Source organism: Enhydra lutris, unplaced genomic scaffold (assembly GCF_002288905.1).
Source record: "Enhydra lutris kenyoni isolate GAN:26980312 unplaced genomic scaffold, ASM228890v2 scaffoldscaffold35, whole genome shotgun sequence".
NCBI classification, from domain to species: domain Eukaryota; kingdom Metazoa; phylum Chordata; class Mammalia; order Carnivora; family Mustelidae; genus Enhydra; species Enhydra lutris.
In genome coordinates, this window is record NW_019154119.1 from 3,835,302 (window position 1) to 3,859,063 (window position 23,762).

General features: G+C 37.6%; 1 protein-coding gene across 5 annotated transcripts in view; it reads right to left on the minus strand.

The window, feature by feature from the left end:
• The window catches only part of LOC111154077 (nuclear receptor coactivator 1), a 154,808-nt gene that overhangs the window by 57,546 nt on the left and 73,500 nt on the right, over nucleotides 1-23,762 (minus strand). For all 5 annotated transcript variants that reach the window (XM_022513433.1, XM_022513434.1, XM_022513435.1 and 2 more), the window contains exons 6-10: nucleotides 21,574-21,671; nucleotides 12,450-12,627; nucleotides 9,963-10,142; nucleotides 8,918-9,013; nucleotides 4,097-4,237 (exon numbers count right to left, since the gene is read on the minus strand). In XM_022513433.1, coding sequence (XP_022369141.1) covers nucleotides 4,097-4,237; nucleotides 8,918-9,013; nucleotides 9,963-10,142; nucleotides 12,450-12,627; nucleotides 21,574-21,671 — 693 coding nt within the window. The remainder of the gene's footprint in view (nucleotides 1-4,096; nucleotides 4,238-8,917; nucleotides 9,014-9,962; nucleotides 10,143-12,449; nucleotides 12,628-21,573; nucleotides 21,672-23,762) is intronic.

The window sequence follows — 23,762 nt, forward strand, 5'->3', positions numbered from 1 at the left end:
CAGTTCTTTATAAGATGGCTGGATAAACATTTGTTCCACACACCAAATTTTCCCTACAAATGGATTTCAAGGTTTATTGGTATGTTGTTGATCACAGGTCCTGGCCTTGTTTTCCAAACTAGTTTTGCCAGGTATATAGCTAGCTAGTATTGTGATCCCTGATTCCTGTGTCCATTTCTAAAATTTTCAGAACACTTAGTGGGGAGGGATGGTATTGATGTGGTATTACTGACACCCCAGAAACTCTTCTGGGAAACTTTTAAAATAACAACTTTTTTGTTTTGTTTTCCCCTCCAGAATAGGCCTCAAAAGAGCTATGAAGCAAAGGACACCATTTTCTCTGGTCATAGCAGCTCTAGAGTAGAGCTATTTGGGTTTCTGACTCCACCTAATTTGCTGCCAAGATAACCTCAACAAGTATGCTTTACTGATGCTAACTAAATGGGCAGGTATAAAACGTGTGGTAGGGTACTACACGGCAATGCCCGTAGAGATTTCTTTTTCCTTTTGTATTTCCCTAGATATATGCAGAAAGAATGCAACTTAAAAAGCTATTAATTAAGGTAAAGAAAAAGAATTACCCTTAGATGCTCTAAGATTTTGAATTACTAATGAGTAAACCCTATTCAATATATCAAAATTTCTCAAAAAGAAAAATAAATTCATATTTTAAATATTTTCAACAAGACTGACAAAAAAAAAAAAAAGATTTTCAGTTAACTCTGTTAATATGGACCATGGAATTAACCACATTACACAAGTCTCAAAGAACATTCTGGTTAATCATTCATATGGGTATGAATGGGTATTTATGTTTTATCGCAATGCTCCCAAACTTCTTGATACTATAAACTCCTTCCAACCGTCTTGCCATCTTCTTAATTAAAATAACTTTATTTTGTGATTATAACGTTAAGATAACAGAAAAGTGAACAAAGAGTACGATAAAGCCATTTGTAATACCATCACTTGGAGATAACTGCTGTGCATATTTTGTCAACCCTCTAGAACTGGATAAACAAACATCCAAGAGTGAGATGGTACTATATCCACTGGGCTTTTGTAGACTATTTTCCAATATAACAATATATCATGGACATCTCTCAAAGACAAAAAATGATGATCCATTATATCACTGATAATAGGTAAGCAAAACTTTCATAAAACTTTCCTAGGCTATATAGAACAATATTCCCCTTTCTGCTACTCTCCCTAAATGCTGATAGATGTCCTACAGGAATAAGTATTCTGTGGAAAAATAAGTCTAGGTAACAAAGTCAAACAGGTACCTTCATGGTAGAACCTCCCAGAAACTTAAATCCTTTATATGTCTTATGAATTCTTAAGAATGGGAGACTGAAACATTCCCCAAACTTAATTCAGCATGAAACATTCCTTAGTTACAGCTATTAATATCTTGTGGAATGTAAGTTGATGTTTTCCAAACTTCTCTGTAAGAAAGCACCTTAGCTTATAGACTCTGATTCAGTACTGGGGATGGAGTCCAGAAATCTGGTTTAACAGACTGCCTGGATGAATGTTATCAAGAACCCTGGGGAAGTATTTAACCTAAACCCTTCTTAAAGGAATGGCTCTCAATTGAACTGAATCTGGGAAACTTTTTCAAACCGTATGCACCTACACAGACCTCCTCCTAGTTTAATAAGTTGTTCAGGTGATGCTGATACCCATTTCCCCCTAATCTCAGGAGAACCACAGTTGTATTCTAGTTCATGCTGAATGCCCACATATTTTTTGGCTGAAATGTGAGGTTCTTTTTTGTTTTCTGTTTTTTTTTTTTTTTCAAATTTGATCCCAGAAAATAAAATGGTAAACTTCCTTTAAAAGCTGTCTCTGTCAAAAGCAGCTGAAAAGTTAAGCTAAGAACTAACTTAAAGTTTAATGCATTTTAGGATTTTCTACCAGTCACTGTCTTCAAAGAGTAATTTAATGGGCAGGGAAATAAAAAAAAGACAGACTCCATCACTACAGAGTTTTACACCTCCCCCAACTCTGAGAGAACCCAATGGATTTCACACTCGATGTACTTAAGCACTGCCTTTGGAAGTTCAGATACCTGGGCCCTCACAGGAGATCTGAATTCAGCAGGCAACATCTTTAACAGATGATCCCTATAAGACTGTTTCGTGGACCACTGTTTTCTTACCAGGTTAGACACTGCTGAGCATGAAATATCAGAAAAAGACGTATTTAGTCCAAGTCCATGAACACTGTTAGGCAAATGGCCCCGAATCTACAAAACTATATAATCAGAGTCACGTGAACTCTGCACAACAATGTTGAGAAAAATACAAGTTATCTCTATTGAGGAATGTTTCCCCCCCACCCAAAGAAGTGGAAGAAAAGGACATGAAGAAATGACTAATGGGGAAGAGGTGTTGAATTATATTTCTTTACATTCTACTCTAAATTGTTTTACTTCATATGTTAATGATAGTTACTTGTTCTAACTTTAACCAACCTGTTTTATAGAGAATTCTAATAGTTTAGAAACACATCAACTGTGGTTCAGTCACATCTACAGGGAACCTAGTCAGACGGTAAGACAATAATCTAGATCTGCTTTGCCTTGGTGCAAGTATATGGAAATTATAGGCAAATAAAATTAAAAGTCTTTCACGTACAGTCTTGGAAGGCCCAACTTATAAAGTTAAGGTAAAAACCAAAGAGCATCATATACTTCAGCATTTTCGGCAATAAATGGAGAGAGTGCTCTCAGTCTCAAACTTAAGCAAAAGTCAAGTGCCATTATTAGCAAGAGGGACTCACAAAGTCTGTAACCAGTAAATGGCATTAATTGGTTGTTGTGATGGTTTCCAAACCTGATGTACTTCAGGGTTGCCTGGAAACTTAAAAAATGTAGGTTCTTGGTCTTATCCTCTGAAATACCATCTTTGGGGAAAGTATCAGTCTAGTAAGAGGCCCACTGGACAACTATTAGTCTATAGGAAGTTGTCCCATGAATAACCAGACTAGTGAGACTCATATAGATGGTTTCTTGGGGAAAAAAAAAAAAATCAAGCTGCTTCCTATCCACATACCACCTGGATGTTAAAATGTAACGAACGGAAAATCATCTGTCAAGTTAGGAAACTTAATGTTACAGGAAAATATTAAAATTAAGAAGGATGATGGAATAATGAAAAACATTTTAAAATTATTTTTCAGGAAGAGTCACACAAAGAGTCTCTTTCACAAAGAAACTGTTAGTGAATAGAGAATAAATTATAGAGGGAATGGAGAATTAGGCTAACATAATTATGTGACAATATTTTTAAAGTATATCAAAACCCTCACCTCTGAAACTCTATGAACTTTCTCAAATAATTTTCCCTGTTTCCTGTAATACTGTTAAGTTCCTTAAGGGCAGAGAATATATTTATCTCCCACAGTACCATATAGCATCTATACAATTATTAATCTCATATGACACATTTTTAACTTGAAACTTCAACCTGAGTTAGGTGATACAGGTACCATAACAGTAATAAAGTAAACCTGTGTGATACAAATTTCTGTATTATCTAGAAGCCCTTTCACATGCCTGTCCCTGCTGGGAATGACCTTCAAAAATCAGATGAAATTATCACTTCCTTTCTGAAGCCATCCCTGATCCTCCAAGTCAGAAGTAATTTTTTTCTTTTTTGGTTATACCTCTGGGTATAAGCCCATGTCACACTAATCTTTAAAGTCATATATTGTCCTAATATATTTTGAGCTCCTTGAGGGCAAAACTCTGCTTCTTAGTCATCACTATATCCCTGCCACCTGACATAGTGTTCTATGTATGTGAGGAACTTGATACATGTCTGCTGAATGAATGAATGAACGAATGAGTGAGTGAGTGAGTGAGTGAGTGACCACCACATGATACCCTGTTCTTCAAAATGTGCATCCCAAATTCAGGATCCACGCATGAATTACTTTGCTTACCCATTTCTTCCTTTCCTAAAACCGATTATTGCAAAAACTGTAATTTGGAGAAAATACTTATCAAGCCATAAGTTTATATAAATTACTTCAGTATTAATAAAAAGCAAGGTTAATGAAAATAATTATGAGAAGAAAACTTTACCTTCTTGAAACAGTTGTCTGGCATAAGATGGTTCTCTGCCCTGAGGTTGGAAAAAAGCATAGATGCATTTCCTCACTAAATCTTCCCAGCCAGTTCTGCCAGCAGCTCTCAGGGAACTAGTATCAATAGAGATGATTTTACCTACATGAAGAATGAAAGTTTCCATTTGTGATAGCCTCTTCATATAAGTCACCCATATTTCAAAATCGACAACTACATCTAAGAAATTTGCTGCTGCCCCTAAATGCTTATGGACAAAAACATTAATAAACACTATTAATTTTTATTACATATGGTGGGGCGCCTGGGTGGCTCAGTGGGTTAAAGCCTCTTCCTTCGGCTCAGGTCATGATCTCAGGGTCATGGGATCGAGCCCCGCATTGGGCTCTCTGCTCAGCGGGGAGCCTGCTTCCTCCTCTCTCCCTCTCCTGCCTCTCTGCCTACTTGTGATCTCTGTCAAATAAATAAATAAAATCTTTAAAAGAAAATTTTTTTATTACATATGGTAACAGAGTGTATCACTTACATGATAATAAAAAACTGTTTTGGCCTTGGAGTGTGTATTAGCATATCATATTCTAAAATTCAATCCCAGTCAAGTATTAAAGTCATGCCATAAGGACCTGAAGCAGCAGAGACTAACGCAAATCGAACTCCTCTGGTTTGCTCTCTGGCTTCTACTCTCTGTCTACTAATGACTGGATAATTTATTGGGAAAGGAGAGACAGAGATGAAATACATCATTTTGGTTTAAATTAATTTCTAGTAACTAAGTGAAGAGAATATAAGAAAGTAAGCAAAACTCCTTTTCTACCTCTTCTTGGGCTGTAGACAACACTGCATTTAACAAAGACTGAAGGCAATAAAAGTTAAATCAGAAAAAGATAACAGCATTAAGATTGGCTAGATATTCTACACACAGAATATATGCTTCATAAACCGTAGTAGTGACTTGCTATTATTATCATACTTCAACAAATTTCCTAGATGGCTATGGAAGAATTCAGGTAAATTATTCCTTAGTTAACCAGGGGCCAATTAATCCAGTTTGGGATTATCCAGATTTTTTTTTTTATGCAATCTTATATTAACACAAAATAATATAGGCAAGATATATATGTGTATAGAGTTAGATTAATAAAATGAAAACCTGCAAACCCACCAACCAACTTCAGAACTGGAATATTACCTATTCCATTCCATTATGTGTGTACTCCTCACATGTCACATCCTTCTGTTTTTACGTTCTCCCGTCAAGGGACATCTAAATTGTATCCCGTTTTTTGATATTACAATGAATGCTGCTGTGAACACTATCTACATTTTCCATGGTGCATGTGTGTGAGAGCTTCTCTAGCGTACAGACATAGGACAGAACTGCTGAGTCATAGGTTATGTGAATATTCAACTTTATAACATTAAACTGTTCCCCAGAAACTTATATAAGAGCTACTCTTAATCCAACATCCTCTCCATCACTTGGGGTATTGTCAGGCTTCTTTATTTTTTACAATTAGTAGCTGAAAAATGTTTATGATCTAAATTTGTACTTTCCAATGAATGAGGTTGAGAATTTTTCATTTTTTCCTCTTCGGTCAATCGCTGATTTTTTTCCTTATCTTCCCTCTTCTCACAATGGACTCAAATCTGTTGTACTATTTGTGCATCCTCATTTTAACTAATTCCTTCTTTATGTATTTCACTTGGCTTGCCTGGAATTTATTAGGCCTCTTTAACTCAAACTTGAATCTGATACATCTGAATCAGTCTGATAAGGCTGTTGCCCAAGTCTTGGCATAAATGTAAATGGCAGAAAGAAAAATTTAAACTTAAAGGAATTTTGTTATTTAAGGATGGTTTGGGGAAAGCCTGGTGAACACTTGGCTGCAATTACAGACAATTCTGGATTTTCTAAGAATTATAATTATTTAATCTTTGTCTCTTATTACATCAGAGGTCAAGAGTTGGTTATAGCTGAGAATTGACTGTCACAGGATCTTCACACCCAACTATGCTCCTCAGATGCAATGACAAAGGGAGGGGTATGTGTTCATGTCAGTACTAACCACAAGAAAGCAAGAGCCTAGAACTGCATGATCAGAGGGGAGAAAGTGATTAAGTTATCAGCAATGGTAACGCAGTGACTATCTTAGAAGAGGATCATGAATGGGTTGATTTAGAGTACCTCTGCTTGCTAGAGAAAAGTTTAACCAACCAATCCAACTAGTAAGCCACTGTTCAACATTTCTTGGCAGATGATTTTTTTTTTTTTTTAAGGGATGGGAACCACTTTTAAAAGTGATGTAACTCTATGGAGAGTTAAAACTACTACTAAAATTTAAGGAATTAAATATCTAATACTTACTGCAACTGGTTTATTATTTTTTTATCTAAATCAATGATATATTTCGATGATACAATAAAACGTTATTTACATTTTAAGAACACTTTATATTTCTTTGCCACCTTTCTATTTTTTTTTTCTATTTTACATTTCCTCTGGTATCTTCTATGTAATAAGTGTGTACAGTACAGTGATGTCCTTGTAATAGTGCTTTGGTAGAAGGCAATGCAATATAAAGGAAGAGCTGTATATTAGGGCCTATGGATGTCTGTTCTCACCATATAGCTGTATGGTTTTGGAAAGGCACCATTCTATTCTTTGTAAAATGAGTGGGCTAGAGTCCATGATCTCTGAGGTTCTCTCTAGATTTATAATTATTCTTTGATTCAGAGATTAATTTTTTAATTTATACACATCTACTTTAAAATCAGGTACATCTAAAAATTTAATCCTGGGTCCTTGGTCAGGAACAAAACTACCAGTAATAACATTATTCTTATGGGAAAATACAGTCTTCTTTAAAATAATTCAATTTAAGGGGCACCTGAGTGGCTCAGTCAGTTAAGGGTCTGACTCTTGATTTCAGTTCTGGTCATGAAGCAGAAGTTCTGGTCATGAAGCAGAAGCAGAGTCTGCTTCTCTCCCTCTCCCTCTGCCTCTCGCCCTGCTTGTAATGCTCTCTCTCTCTCAAATAAATTAAAAAAAAAAATCCAATCTAAGATTCAACGTATAGAAATGCAATATGAGGAGAAGCTGAAATACACTGTTCCTAAATTATCCTCATAAATTTCAGGCCTCCTTCATCTCCCACATTTATTTAGTGACCTGACTTCCACTCTTTCCAGCAAGCTTTCATTCTGCTCACAAGCCCTTACTTGGTTTTATGGACACAAAAGACCAGTTATATTTTTCAGTAAACCCTATTCTTCCCCCATGCATTAGTATTTTTGGTTTTCAATAAAGATTATTCCATTTTTCCAGAACTGTACATTGGTGGGAAATGGAAAAGGACATGTAGATGGTAGACTCAAAAGGGAAGAAAGAAAGTTATGGTAAGGGATAATTACCATGCGCAGATGCTGTATCTCCAAGTCCTAGACATTCTCTTTACTATACTCTATTATTCATGCTAATTTATCCCCACCTACTCTCAGTAAGAGCAGCTGGGAGCTTATCTTTAAAAACACAAGAATAAAAGCACACAATAGGTATATTAAGTTTCTGGGACTAAAAAACTAGTAAATATTGTAACAAATATTAATAAATATTATAAATAATGGTAACGGTCAAAAAGTACTTTAAACCTAAACTTTCACGAAGAATAAAATCCAGTAGAAATGATTTTTAAAATCTTGATCTGCTAAAATATATCTCTGAGGTATCTATCCCTATTTTGAAATGAGAGAAGTAATTGATACATAAGTAACTCTGATGTAAAAGTATGAAACTTGATGTGTTAAAGTGAAGATAGGATTATATAACACATGAAAAATACTATAGAAAATTGTAAAGGACAATAACAATTTGTTTTGGCTGAAAATCAAATTTGAAGCAGGCCTTTATAAAAAGGGCCTTCCTTCCTGGCACTCACTTTTGGGCACTGCTGCCCTTCTTTCGGTTCCTCTCATGCACTTGTCTGTTTTCCCAAAGGCCTCTGCAGCTAGCTCTCCTTCCTCAATCAGGAGCTCTCAGGCTGCACCGTGACCCTCCTTGCGGCCCCTTCCACACTTTGCAGAGTTGGCTCCTCCTCATCTTTTGGAGCTTAGGGCTCAACATCAGCTCCTCGGACAGGCACTGGTTCACCAGCTAATTTAAAAATAGGTTCTCCCTATTGGTTTGCCTTTTCCCATCTCACACCCTTTCCATCATAAAATGTACCACAATTCGTAATTGCGTTGTTGATTTTTGCTCAGCTATGTACACCCTGAGCAGTCACACGCAGTGACAGGCGCTTCCAGGCACTTAATCAGTATGTGCTGAATACATTTAAAGAAAAAGAGGAGAGGAAAAAGAAATAACCAGATCCACTGAAGCATAATTTTAAAACCACCATTTAAAAATAATTATATGTACATCTACCTTGTCAAATTTCTTTAAAAATCTTATTCCATGATTATGAAAAATAATTTATAACCAAAACAGCATGTGAATAGTTATAATGTTCTCCCCAGCACCCTGCCCATGACAATGATTACAGCATCTAAAATGCACGAGACGAATGGGGTGCCCGGCTGGCTTGGTCAGGGGAGCGTGTGACTCTTGATCTTGGAGTTGTGAGGCTGAGTCCGACGCTGAATGGAGATTACTTAAAAGTAAAATCTTAAAAAAAAAATTAATACAATAAAATATAAAGTGCCCAAGGATCAAGACCATCATTTAAAATATTTTCTGTGTAAGACGAGTGACCAGAAGCCGAATAGCAGACAACAGAAGGACACAAAATTTTGGATGTAAATTCTGAATTCTGCAGTAAATACCTGTAGTATCTTGCTTGGTCATAAAGGATTCTACACCTGTAATAGCTGGAGGCCGAGGTAATCGCCGTGCAATACAAATCAAACATGACTGGAAATCTGCCCAAAACAAGAAAGGGAAGTGGAAGAAGAGGGCAGAAAACAGTTCACATCCGTCATTTGCCATTAATGGTTTCCATAAAACAACACATGTTATAGGACCCAATACTGGAGTCACTCTGGTCTAATAATATAATACTGGAGATAAAATTGCTGGTAACCAAATTTTTTCGAAGTCCCATTTCCAATTTATTTGAGTGCTACACAGCTGAACACGAGCTTCGATCACATCAGACAGACTGGCACTGGCATGCGTATTTTGTAAAAAATCCTCAGTTGACTGTGGCACCCATTTGCAGGTGAGACCTGCTACATGCATGGCCTTCTTTGTATCTGATTAATTTCTCCTCTTCTACCTTCCCCGGTCCTTGCTCCAGTTTCCAGTTTGTGGTGCTCTTTACTTAGCTCAGACTGGCTCACACGCAGAACTCATCCTCTATCATACACTTGACGGATGCCATGTCGATACCATGTTCGTATTAGAGCTTCAGCTGTGTTTTCTTCTGCTCATACGCTTTCTCTTTGTAAATTACCTTGTATGGCCTCAAAAATGCTAACTCTATGCTCCAATGTTCCCTACACTCTAAACTTGAAACTTTCTAAAAATCAGAGCTGTTCAACAGCCTGCTGCATCTGGCACATTTCCAACTGGCAGCCGTTAGCTGCGTCTCTTATTTCTACGCAGCAAGCTGGTTTGAATTTGACATTTTAGTGGGAATGCCAGCTCAAAACCGAGAGCGTGGGGGCATTTTAAAGGGGTGATTCTAGATGTTGGCACCTTTCTTCGTAAGTATTGGGAAATAACACAGTAAGCTGAACCGCCACTATGATGCATATTATAGTGGCCAAAATTACTATCTGAAAAAGGCTGTTTATAATCAATTACCTCCCTGATCTTTAAAGCCATGGAAAAAGCGAGCAAAGCCCTTAAAATCACCCTTTGTTTTACCTTCTCCATCCTCTTGAATTGACTTTGGCTGTGACACAGTGAAGCACTGCATGACTTCATAGCGCTGGCATGCTTCTTGGTTCTCGGTGCCTGGCTCATCTGGAGGGTGAATTAGCATCCTGCAGTTAAAGGTATGGCTGTTTCGTCGTGTTGCCTCCTGAGGCCACGGAACTCCATTTACTGTGGAAGAAAAACTGATTATATGTCTGCGAATAGGGTGAAGAACTCTGAGGATACAAAGACATACATTTAGCCATCTGCTTTATTAGATATTCAGATTAAAGACAGATCTCTTCACATTTAACATTATCCTGAGGCAACAGGATACTTATCTTCCTTAGCAAATCTTAATGTCTACCAATTACAAAAGTGCAAAATTTCTAAGAGATTGTATAGGATTTCCCCCCCTCAAAAATAAGACCTAACATATTCCTAATTCTTTAGCAGTCTTTAAAAAAAAGTTAAAGACAAAAATAATAGCTTACACTCTTACTCAGATTTTTTATGGCAGCTAATTAATGCACTTTTCCATTTGTTGCTGTTACACCCTGGAGATGAAAAAATGATTGGAAACCAGAGACCCATTGTGAAGCAGGAGTTTTAACCTGGCAGGTATATATTCTTAAGGATGGGCTTGTGAAAATGTGTACCTTTTTGGGGAGAGGATTCAAAGTTTCTCAAAGGAGACTGTGACTCAAAAAAATATTTAGACTAGACAGAGACCAACCTTGGCTTCTTAATGACCATTCTTTTCACAAACCATTCTTCTCACCCTCAAATATAGTGGGTAGTCAATATGTTATTACATAAAAATTGGGGTGCCTGGTTGGCTCAGTTGGTTAAGCTTTTGATTTCAGCTCAGGTCATGATCTCAGGGTCGTGAGATCAAGCCCAGTGTCGGGCTCCTCACTGGGCATGGAACCTGCTTAAGACTCTCACTCTCTTGGGGTGCCTGGGTGGCTTAGTGGTTAAAGCCTCTGCCTTCGGCTCAGGTCATGATCCTGGGGTCCTGGGATTGAGCCCTGCATCGGGCTCTCTGCTCAGCCGGAGGCCTGCTTCCCTTCCTCTCTCTCTGCCTGCCTCTCTGCCTACTTGTGATTTCTGTCTGTCAAATAAATAAATAAAATCTTTGAAAAAAAAAAAAAAAGATTTTCGCTCTCTCTCTGTACCCCCTCTGTCTCACTCCTTCCCTCTTCAAAAATTAAAAAAAATAAGTTATTATATAAAAATGATTGTTAAAACATAAATGTTGCCTGATTTTGTATAAGAAAACTGAATTCAGTTATAGACAAGATGTCTGTATATTTCATGTGATCATCACTGTGTGATGATGGGTCACTACTGCCCAGCTAACAATGTTATATTCAAACCATGGTGGCAGTAAGAGGGTTTTTAAGGCTCTTCTCTCGCCATTTGCAACCGTTTTCTTACTTTATCCTCTGCACTGAACCTCCTTCCTTTTTAGTATCTCATCAGCCTGTAACTATAAGAGGAAATCATGGAAACAAACATATACTGGAGGAAGGAGTCTTGGTTTTGTTATGAGCAAGCTGTGAGGTTTGGGTTAATTACTTTATCTTTGTACCATCTTTAAAATAAAGGAATCTGCTATATTATCTGTCAAGTCATTCATGCTCTAAAATTCTGTAACAAAACACAGAAGACCCCTGATAATTCAAATATCAAACTAGTGATTTTAATAGAAATAATCATTTCAGGTCCTCAGGTACCATAAACACACACTACTCTTTTTCAAAGAAGAAATAAAACTTCCATTCTATTGAGTGAACAGTATAGAAAATAAAGAGCTACAGATAACATTTTATTTGCATGTGTGGTTTAGTTATACAGAATTTCTACTCAAGGCCCTCCCCTTACTTTAGAGCACACACAGGCTAAGGAATAGGCACAGGGTTTAGCAAATGGAACAGAGGTTGGAAATCAGACCCCATCCGTCCTCTCAGCTGGGCTCCTTTGTCAGCAAACAATCTGTCCAACCATACTGGAAACTTCTGAGTTGAAACCGCTTATATCCAAAAATGTTCATTTTAATACATACATAATATGACAGAATATTTTTCCCTCCCTCCCTCCCTCCTTCCTTTCCTCCCTTCCTCCTTTTTTTCTTTTTGAGCAGGGTGGTGGGAAGGATATATATTTGTCTTTTTCTTGGACATAATCAAAATCGAAAACAAAGGTAATTTCAAGCAGAGGCTTCTCGTGGCAAGGCAGCTGACTGCTCTGCTTCTTCCTACCGTCATATGACTAGGGCATAGTGAGAAGAAGAGGATAAAAGGAGTGCTCTCTATCAACTATTTGAGGATACTCTCTCTTCATATTTACATATCAGGCCGAAATGAAATTTAAATATTTTTAATATGTTATAACATATTCTCAAATAATACTATGTATTACAAATATAAAATTGCATAATGGAAAAAAAAGCTACAGAGAGTTCATATTCTTTTAAAAAACACTGTTTTGTACCTAGTGATTTGGGGAGCAGATTCTTCACAAATTCCGCATGATCCCCCACATGCAGTATGCTGTAGACACTGGTATTCATTAATTCCTCCTGATTGTAACCCAAGTAGCTGGTCACATTCTCTGACACAAACACAATTCTCCCTTCACAGTTCACAACAAAGAAAAATCCATCCAAAGCCTGCAAAGCCAAAAAAAAAAAAAAAAAAAAAAAAAAAAAAGATTAAGAGATTAGGAGGTTAAAAAAATAAAAGAAAAATAAACACATACATATATATTCCTATTGAAAAAGAGATCAGAAATATATATCAAGTTAAAAGAAAAAGGGAGCCTGAATAGAAGATTTAATATTGCATGTTTTCTGTAGAAGGGGCAGGATTTTAAAACAGACTATGCAGTAATCTTCAGCAGGCATGAATGAGTGTATCAACCCTCTCTCTCAGAGAGAAACTTTATGGTAGCAGATGTGAAGCAAGTAACTGGTATTAACGTAGTCATAAACATCTCTAAACTATAGGTTAAGACCTGGTCTCTACCCTCAAAGAACTTGGGGTAGGGTGGTAGAGAGACATAAATATAATAAAATACCAGTAAGGCAGTGTCAGAGTCATACACCAAATATTCTATGAGCACAAAGAAAGATACCTAACTTGAGGTTGGGTTGAGAGACAAAGAGAGGCTCTTTACAGACCCCTGAGTTCTATAGAACATAGTGGAGGAGCAGAAGAGGAATAAGAGAAGAACATTTTAGGCAGGGGGGACAGCGTGGCACATTAAGGAACAAAAAAAGCAGTTTAGAGTTGCTGGAGTACATGGTACAAGACAGGCTCATGCCAAGAAATAAGTTTGGAGAGGTGGGTAAGAGTCAAATCTGAGGGCCTCCTATGCTCTGATACAGAGCTAGGGGGTCTCAAAAAGGAAATATAGTACGCCTTAAGGAGAGCATTAAATCCTAGAGATGGAGGAAAAAAGTCAGAATCTCTGTTTATAGTGTAATCTAAAAATATAAAGAAGAAATTACGCTTAATAAACCATACTGACACCCTGATACCTCAACTCAGTCCAGTCACATATCACAAACCAGGGAATCCGGAGAGAAGATCCAGAATGCAGTGGTTGACAGTGGCACGTCGCTTATTTGTAATCGTTCCACTTATTGTAACATATTGCAATTTACTTGCTAAAGGATATGTATAAGCAGTAAAGACAAGATCTTTAGAAAGTAGAACATTTATAGGATTCTATAAAAGATGTAAAATGACCTTGAAAATCCTCTGTATCACACACATAAGTGTGCTAGTTATCTGCAGCAAAATTCTTAAAAGAGCTAACAGTGTCGTTGGCTATTCATTTTTCTTTTTTAAAAAGTCAAGTCTCCCAAATTTACTAACCTATCCTATGACGACAAGTGGTTGTGATAATAAGTTACCTAGCAGATGTTTTCCAAATAACAAACACACTTAATTCTGTCCCTCCAGGGTAAAGATAAAATTTAAACAATGAATAAGAAGTAAACTTCCTTTCAAGAAGACATTTACACTACAGAGACAGCAGGTGAAAATGCATGTTTTGAAATGTTACTGTAGTTGTGACTTTGTCACCAAAATGATGAAAATTATTTGTAAGAATTCTCAGTTTAAAAATTTTAAAACAGGACTTTTTACCTACTCAAAAATCTTCCAGTTTCAGTGGGGTTTAAACTCATTCTTTTTTTTTAAATGTGAAAATGCAACACCTTTTGATTGCTTTGGAAGAATCACTGCTTGAGATCAAGGAAGATGGAATTTCAATAAAAACCTAGGGATGTGATTAATGATCTAAAAACCTCACTCCTAGATAAACCCTTTGCTGACTTATTTCATGTTTAGAAGAGCACAGAAAAGCACCCTCATTTCTAACTAACTGTTGTTTTGTTTCTTTAAGTCAGATTAGCTATGAATTTCATAGCAGGTGATCAATACATCATTTGCTTTGCAGTTTATGTGAAAATAGGAACAATGGAAATACAGATATATCAATTTTTTAAAAGTAGACCTAAAAATTATTTAAATTGTTCTTAGCTATTAACTGAATCAGCATAAATACAACTTCACTTAATTTATTTTATTTTTGGTCTCTTAAAGGAGTTTAATAAAGAACAGTGCGGGTATAACTAAGTGTCATAGTTTAGAGCAAGAAACAGTATTGATATTGACATCAAAGACCGGCAAGCAAAACCTGGTTGTTCCATGGAGAACCTATGGCAAAGGCCACACTACTCAGCCTCTCTAGCACTACTTTCTCCCTTTTATCACCTAGTTTTCAGGGCATCCTTCTTGGTTCCTCCCTCTCTGCCTCCCCAGTGACCCTGTTTATCCTCAAAGCCACAGCTACTCTCTCCCTTGCTTTCTTCACTTTCCATGTCTGTCTCTGGTATCTCTGGAAGTTGCCTGTTATCTGCAGAGGGGAGGGGAGAGAACAAGACCCACTTCTGGGGTCATTTCTGTCCAGTCTGAAGATTAGCCAATGGTGGGTTCAGCATCCAGCACCAGAAAGACCTTCAGATTCACCCGGACTATTTGCTGCATTTTTAAAATCCAAGGGACTTAAAAGCTCTCCTTCATTGTAGTAGGGCTGGAATCCCTGTAGTATCCTTTCCACAGACCTATTGGGGCTTCTCCAAGTTCTCTTCCCATTGACTGTACCTGACTTCACTGCCAGGCTGGGAAGTTATTCTAGTAACTGGCCTCTGGAATATGCAGCTATCAGCCTTACAGGGAGAGCAGAACTTCCACCAGGTCTCTGTCTGGCCTTAGTTACACGGACTTGTCGTTTCCTCTGTGAAGTCTGGGGCATCATGTTTCTTTTGAGCTTCCCCAGAAAAGGCTGGCTGGGAAAAGAGGTCCACAAAGGCTCCCTCGTGGTTGCAGAGTTGTCCTGCTGACCCTGTGCCTGGGATGCAGACAGCCTGTCTCTTGCTGGAAATGCCTTTTTTTGGTTCTTGTTTTTTAATGACAAATTATATATGTACTTTAAAAATTGCTTAAGTATGAAAATGAAATAGTACAAGATCTGCTGAAATCTCACCCCCAAGAGGCTGGTAACATTTCAGGGGATATTCTTTAAGACTATTTCTATGAATATACAAACATCTCTAATTTCTTCAAGTATGACTGACTAATATAATCTGCTGATACTCGCTCTTCTTCTACAAGTTTCCCTCATATGTTGTGCGTATAGTTAACTTCCAAGTGTGCTTCTGGGAAGGAATCTTCCTGTTTCTCCATGCCCTGGCATCCAGTCTTCCACTGAGCTATGTACAGACGATAAGCGTCCATCCATTCAGCACAACATCAGCAATCTGAGGGGGGGTTCTCTCCTGACCCCCCCCAAGTGTCTCACAGCAGGGGTCCACACTGGCCAAGGCTTCTCACAGGGCCTTGGTCTTACATGACCCCACGAGGTTCACTATCACCTACGTGCCAGTTAACAGGCAAAAATTCTGGAGATAAAACACACAATCCTCAACAATTCTACAGTCTCTAAAGGGGAAAAAAAAGTACACACAGTACATATAGTTATACAGTATGAAGAGGAATTCAAAAACATTATGCACAGAGTGAAGCCCTCGAAATGGGCAAAGGAGTGACTGTCATTGGTACAGACTCCTGGGAGGAGAACACACTATGCCCGAGGCAAGTCTTGAAGGACACTGAGTAGTAACTCAGGTGGATGAGGGTTGGAAAGGACATTCAAGACAGAGGAAGCAGCTCAGAGGTTAAAAACAAAATCTCCTTGTATGCACTTGTTATATTTTTGTCATATATAACAGTAAAATGTGTTTTTTAAAAAATCTTCAAGAAAAGCAAAAAATAAAGAGTTTATTCTAAAGGCAATGGGCATTTTCTTGAAGGCCATGTTTTTAAGCACAAGAATGACATGATCTGCTTTTATAAAGATCCTTCTGGCAGTAGCTCTGGCAAGCAGACTAGAAGCAATTACAGTTGCAAAGCTATTGTGATACTCCAGTTCCAATGGAAGCCTGAATTAAGGCAACGGCAGTGGAAGTGATAGGAGAGAATCTGACATAGGCAGAACAAACAGTATTTGGTGACCTCTAGCAGCTCTGAGAATGAAGATTTGGGGTGATCCTTCATTAATGATATAAGGTTTCCGGTAGATAAGTGTCTTTCCCTGAGAAAGGGGACCAAGGAGTAAAGAAATCTACTCTTAATTATTTTACTTTTTTTTCCCATTTTTAAGCAGGAGGTAAGAGGACAGATTATAAATTTAGTTTTAGAAATGTATTTGAGGGGCGCCTGGGTGGCTCAGTAGGCAAAGCATCCGACTCTTGATTTCGGCTCAGGTCATGATCTCAGCGTCATGAGACTGAGCCCCACATTGTGTTCACAATGGGCATGGAGTTTGCTTAAGATTCTCTCTCTCTCTCTCTCTCTCTGCCCCTCCTGCCCCCGCACTCTCTTTCTTTCTCTTAAAAAAAAAAAAAAAGATGTTATATTTGAAATGACTAAGCAACATTTAGATGGAGATATTCAGAAGGCAGCAAGATATAGTGAAAGAGAAACTGAAGGGAGATCTGGGCTAAAGATAGACATTTGCAATTTACGGGTACATATGATACCATTTGTTTTTTTATTTGTTCTTAACTACAATCATCTTTTCCCCTTCCAAAGAATATCTGATTTCCTTTGGGGAGTTACTTCTTCCCCATTAAATAAGGTCTCATGAGATTCTTAATCAGGCCATTGGGAGACTTCCAGCCTAACTGGGAACCTTGAGGAGAATTGCAGAGAGAATGAACAGAGCTGGAATGCATTCATTCTAACAGCAGGGCACTGCCCAGATGCATCTAAGAGATCATTTGTATTGTACCTGATTCCTAGCCTCCTTAAGATGCCTTGGTTTCATCTTATTTCCAAGCATTGTTCTGTGCTATCCAAACAGCACTCCAATAAATTCACATGCGCTAAATTTAGTCAGTATTGGTGTCGCCTGAAAACCAAGAACCCTAATTGATAATTTACATATACTTACATGTGCACATGCATACATGAATATATCAGAGGACACATAGATGTAGATGAAACTGCCCAGGAAATGTGCACAGAATAACAAAAAGGAAAGGAGCCAAGGCCAGAACCCTGAAGGATACTAACATTTAAGAGGCAGTTAATGAAAGACATATGAGGGAGAGGCTGAGGAGTAGCCAGAGAGGAGAGAGTTCTGGCAAGGAGGCAAGAGAGTTTTAAGAAAGAGGGATTGACAGAGAAAGACAATTGTCATGTGCTGTCTCTGATACGAGGAATTTGAGAGGCAGGGCGGGGGGTAAGGAAGGTAAAAATGAAACAAGAAGGAATCGGGAGGGAGACAAACCATAAGGAACTCTTAATCTCACAAACCAACTAAGGGTTGCTGGGGGGTGGGGGGTCGGGAGAGGGTGGTTGGGTTATGGACATTGGGGAGGGTATGTGCTATGGTAAGTGCTGTGAAGTGTGTAAACCTGGTGATTCACAGACTTGTACCCCTGGGGCAAATAATACATTATATGTTAATAAAAATAATTAAAATAAAGGCAGGAAGGAAGGGGGATTGAGTGGTAAATGGTGTCAAGAGGCACAAAGCAATGTTAAGGAGTGGAACAAAGTGAGGTAAGGAGGCCTGAATGCATGAGTAAGGTATAGGGAGACCCTATGACTAAAACAGAATTTTTCTTGGGAAGCAATAGGAGATAAGGAGCTAGAGTCAGATAACGCAGAGCTCTGAAGAAGAGGCAGAAGACTTTAGACAGCAGAGAGCAACAGACAATCAGGACACTAAAAAAAATGCATGAGTACTTACTACGTGTCAAGCAACAAATACTTGTTGAATAAATCAAGTCTAATTCCACTCTTCCTTTAAATGTGAGGACATTACCTCCAATAACTTCATTCTTAACTCATGCTACTTTATTTTTAAAAGGGGAGGGGAGAGAATAACTGGAAAACTGGCTGGCAAGAATTTCTCAGAGAATGGTTGGTATTTGGTTCCTTTTTAGATGTGCACATCTCCCATCTAGGCAAGTCCCTCTAGACCAATGCTGCCAAAGAGAACTTCCTGTCATTGCAGAAAGTTCTACATCTGTGTGTCCAATACAGTAGTCACCAACCACATGTGGGCACTGAGCAGGTTCAATGTGGCTGGCGAGGCTGAAGCACTGAATTTCTCATTTTATTTAACTTGGAACAGCCATGTGTGGCTAGTGGCTATCTTACCGAACGGTGCAGCTCTAGACTGCAGTCTGAATGAACCCAAGGAGGGTCACAGTGGCTTTTCACCACCTCTCCCGGCTGCCCTGGGTTAGACTCTATACAAAGTTTAAGGCGATGAAGATGAGATTGGGGGTACAGAAGGTGGCACAAAAAAGGTGCTGATGGAGGCAATGAAGTCTGTAAAAGTAATTCTATTTTGCAGTCTGTTTCACATATCTGTGGCTCATTAATAAAAATACTATTAGCTCCTTGAAGTCAAGAACCTAAATACATTTCTATTCTGAGGTTTTGGAATTTCTAATTTGATGTGCCTTTTCCTATTTGAAAGTGCTTGCCCCATGATACCTAACTCATGTGCAACTCTGAGCCACACCTTTCCTTGGATTCACAGTGTTTTTGTTTTTTTTTTTTTAAGATTTTATTTATTTATTTGACAGAGAGATCACAAGTAGGTAGAGAGAGGCAGAGAGAGGAAGGGAAGCCTGCTCCCTGTCTAGCAGAGAGCCCGATGTGGGGCTCGATCCCAGGACCCTGGGATCATGACCTGAGCCGAAGGCAGAGGCTTTAACCCACTGAGCCACCCAGATGCCCCCACAGTGGTTTTCAGGGTAATAATTTCATCAGCTAAAAGAAATAATTCCTACTTTATTTTCTTTTTATAGTAGCTTTGAGTGGACGTTTTCCTGTCATTTTCTTTTCATGCTAAAGTGTTGTAGATTTCGCTCACACAGCAATAACGAATGTTTATATAAAGTAAAGTAGCAGCAGTAATACTCTCTGTCTCCAGTCGTGCTGTGTTTGGGCTGTTGATAACCTGCTTGCTGTCCATGTTGATCTCTGTGGTTTCTCAAGAACATGGGATGAAGCTAGGATTTAAATAATCCCATTTTCCTACAGGAACCCCAGAAATCTCAAGAACCTGTACACATTATACTTATTAGTATCTCAAAAGACTTTATATGTAGAAAATAATATAATATTTAATGAATTGAAAGGAGTCCCGAGGCTAGTTTTAAATTTTAGGGCACTGAGAAGGCAGAACCCACACAGGAAAACTAGAAGTTTTGAAAAATCTAGCCTACCAACACCCTGTAGGAGAGAGAAGATAGGCAGTAAATGCTGACAGATCGGGTCTCCAGGAAGGCCAAGGGTAACCAAGCAGTGGGCCAGTGACAGGTACCCAGCAGGGCAAAGAGATGGAAGTTGGAAATGAACCAAAAGTGTTTTTCTTTCCTTAATATATTTTCCTCTAAGAGATTATATTTAAAAAATTTAAAACACAGCAGTTGAAAGAATTCTGTAGTGAACATCTGTAATGTTTACCACCTAGATTCTACCATAAATATTTTTACTATACTTGTTACAATACTGTTTCCAAAATAAGGTCATGTGTCATGCAATCGATTTAGTAAGTTATGAAAAGAGCAGAAAAAAAATTTTAAGATGCTATCACATGTGGCTAGCTTCGCTCTCCCAGTTATATGTGCGTGAACGTACTCAGGTGGTAGTTATTTCTATCCAGTTTCAATGGCCTATGTCTTTTATATGTTACAGTTCTACAAAATATGTGCCCATTCCCTAAAAAAAAAAAATCATTAAGACCAATACTGTAAGTAATACAGTGCTTGTGTCACATGGAGGGAAAATGAACAATTTAGATTTTGAGGGGGAACTGCTATTAGGAGAGCAAAAAATATTCAGTAAACTGTTAAAGATATAGGAACAGAGTATGTGAAGAGGTTAGACCAAGAGGTATGTATTTAGGTCTCATATCCACAGAGATGAAAGGTAAAGCAAAGAGCAAGAAACAAGAAATTTTTGGGCCTAGAAAAGCAAGAACTAAATTCTTAGAATATTCTCACATTAGCAGTGTTGGCAGAGGGAATTATGGATGTTTAAAAAAAAAGAGGATTTAGTCAGGATAATAGAGAAAAATGCATTAGGGAGCTAGAAAATAAAGAGATCTGTGTAAGTCTGAATTGTAAGAAAGACTTCACCAGAAAGGAGGGCCTTCAAGTAGGACAAGAAAAGGAAAATTTATTGCATACACAAAATAGATTAAAAATATATGTGTATATATATATATATTCACATATATTTATATATGATTTATACACATACACACCTATATATAGGTGTACAAAGGAAACTAGGCCTAGAGACAGAAAGGCATACGTTGTGGGGAACGAGTGTGTCCATACACATGTGTCCTTAAACATTCATGTATGAGAGGGAGCACTTAAGGTGATGAGCCTGCCTGGAAACAAAACATCTGCCTTGAGAACAGAGGGAGTGAGGATTAGGTAGGGAAAGCTGAGGAGAAAATTACACAGTAATTATAAAATAATTCAAGTTTAAAAGTTCTTCACTGTAAAAGTTTGGTAAGGATTGTTAAAATAGTAAGTTTTCTCACAGTGTTTACATAAACAATTAAAAATTTTAGTCAGGAAACTTTTCTGGAAAATGCCTACTGCAATAAAGTGAGGCATACCTTACTCAAAAGTGAAATTCTCTTGTAGACATGCAAATAGCACTCGCGAGCTAAATGACTCTATGCTTTATACTACCGACGACGAGTCCCAGCCACCCCAGAAACAAATGGCAAAGCCATCCCCTAGGCTTCAGTTTTCCATCTGACTACATGGAAGGCCTTCAGGGAAGGTCTTCATGAAAGTCCTCATATTCATCATTCACATTTATCCTGAAATAGCCACAACTGTCAAAACAGGTTACAAAATAAAATAATTATTAAAGGTTTTTTAAAACTTACTTTGTTTTCTAATTTATTAATTGGAAGTAAGACATAAAAGATAAAGAAAAAGCCAAACTGGCTTAAACCAAAGACTTTGACCACTTTGTGACTCAGTGAGAACAGCTACCTCCAACAGAAGAGGTCCCAGGGATTCCTTTTCTATCACTCCCTGACTGCTGGACGAGATGTCTGACTTCTGCACTTCATCATCAGTTGTGGATTTCTCTACAATAAAGAAACAAAAAGTCACAAATCCAAAATGGGTGCATTTCCATGATGGCAAGTCTGTGAAGACATAGATTCACCTGGTTTAAGATTCAAATAACATTTGTCTATTACCTATGTGATATTTATTAATAGTATTATTTAATCTTAATTATACTCATTTTATGGATGACAAAATTGAGGGTCACAAAGGCTGAGTAATGTGTTGCAAATCATGTAACTATTAAGTGGCAGTAGGAGAATTTGAATTCCGACCTATTAAGTCCAGTATTCCAACAATGGGAAAAATGGTATAAATATATAGCCTGTTTAGAAAGTCTACACTTAAAGTTTTTAAGAAATGCTAAATTGTAGAAGAATGACGGTTTTCTCCACTTTTCTTCATCCTTTTCTGATTTGATCAACTGCCACTGAATAAAGAGTGAACAAATGCTTTTTCCTTTAGTGAGCCTGCATGAATTAGCTAACCTTTCACATTCATGTCATGGTGATCTGATTGATAAATCCGTAACTGCTAAATGATCTGGAATTCTTTTGTGCAGTGATGTTGAAAAAGCCATCCATCATCTTAAAGCAGCACCATCCTTAAATAAGTTTCCAATCTGTCAAACTAGTTAGTTAGTCAGCCAAAAACCAAATGTGGTATTATTGAATATAGAGACTCATTTTTTCACTTTAAAATATGAACTATTACATATATTCCAAAAAATACAGAAAATGATATAGCATACGTTCGTTTTTCACAGATGTTAACATTTGCTTCAGGTCCTTCCTTTTTAAAAAAATAAAATGCTGCACATAGAACTAACGTTCTGCCACCATTCCTCCTTTGTCCCTTTTCAGAACTAATCTGTATTCTCAGGTCAGAGTAATAATTTCTAAGCCTGTTTTTATTACTTAAGTACACATGTATGAATTCCTGAATAATATATTAGTTTTGTGTTTTAAAGTTTACATAAATATTGAGACTTTTCCTACTTACTTTTGCCATTCAGTATTATGTTTGAGATTTAAACACACTGATGAAGATTTAATCCATTCATTTGAACTGGGATATGGTATTATATCATTATGAACAACTCACAGTTAGACTTCCTAGTCCACCCCTGACAGTCCTTTGACCACCACATACAGTGCCGTAATAAACTATTTTCAGTATTTCCTTTTTTCTACATGTGTGGCAGCTTCTTTAAGGTAAATACTAAAAGTGAAGTTGCTGGATCATATAGGGTCTGTGCATTTTTGACATCATTAAGCTTGGGCCACCTGGGTGGCTCAGTTGGTTAAGTGTCTGCCTTCGGCTCAGGTCATGATCCCAGGGTCCTGGGATCAAGCCAGGCACTGGGTTCCTCGTTCAGTGGGGAGCCTGCTTCTCCCTCTCCCTCTGTTTTCCCAACCACTTGTGCTTTCTTGCATTAACTCTCTCTCAAATAAACAGTATCTTTTTTTTTTTTTTAAAGGGCTAAGTTTGACAGACTACTCTCTAAAGAGAATGTACCACTAGTAAGGTTCAAGGGTTTTTGTTTTTCTGCACCCTCACTGGCAACTGATGGCACATTTTTTTTTTAGTTTTGTGACTCTAATAGGTGTAAAATGTCATCTCATATAGTATTTATAATAACGGCTTTACTGAGCTACAATTCACATAGCATACCATTCATGTATTTAAAGCATAAAATTCAATGGTTTTTAGTATATTCACAGAGTTGTGCAACTATCATCACAATAAATTTTAGGACATATTCATCACCCAAAAAAGAAGCCTCGTGCCCTTTAGTACTCACTCTCCATTTTCCCGATAATCTAAGCCCTAGGCAACCACCAATCTACTTTGTTTCTATGGATTTGCCTATTCTAATCATTTTATATAAATGGAATCATACAATGTGTGGTTCTTTGTGACTGGCTTCTTTTGCTTAGCATGTTTTCAAGGTTCATCCATATTGAAGCATGTGTCAGTACTTGATTCCTTTTTGTTGCCAAACGATATTCCATTACATAAGTATACCTCCCTTTACTAATCCATTGATCAGCTGATAGATATGAGTTGTTTCTACTTTTCAGCTATTTATGAATAATGATGTTATGAAC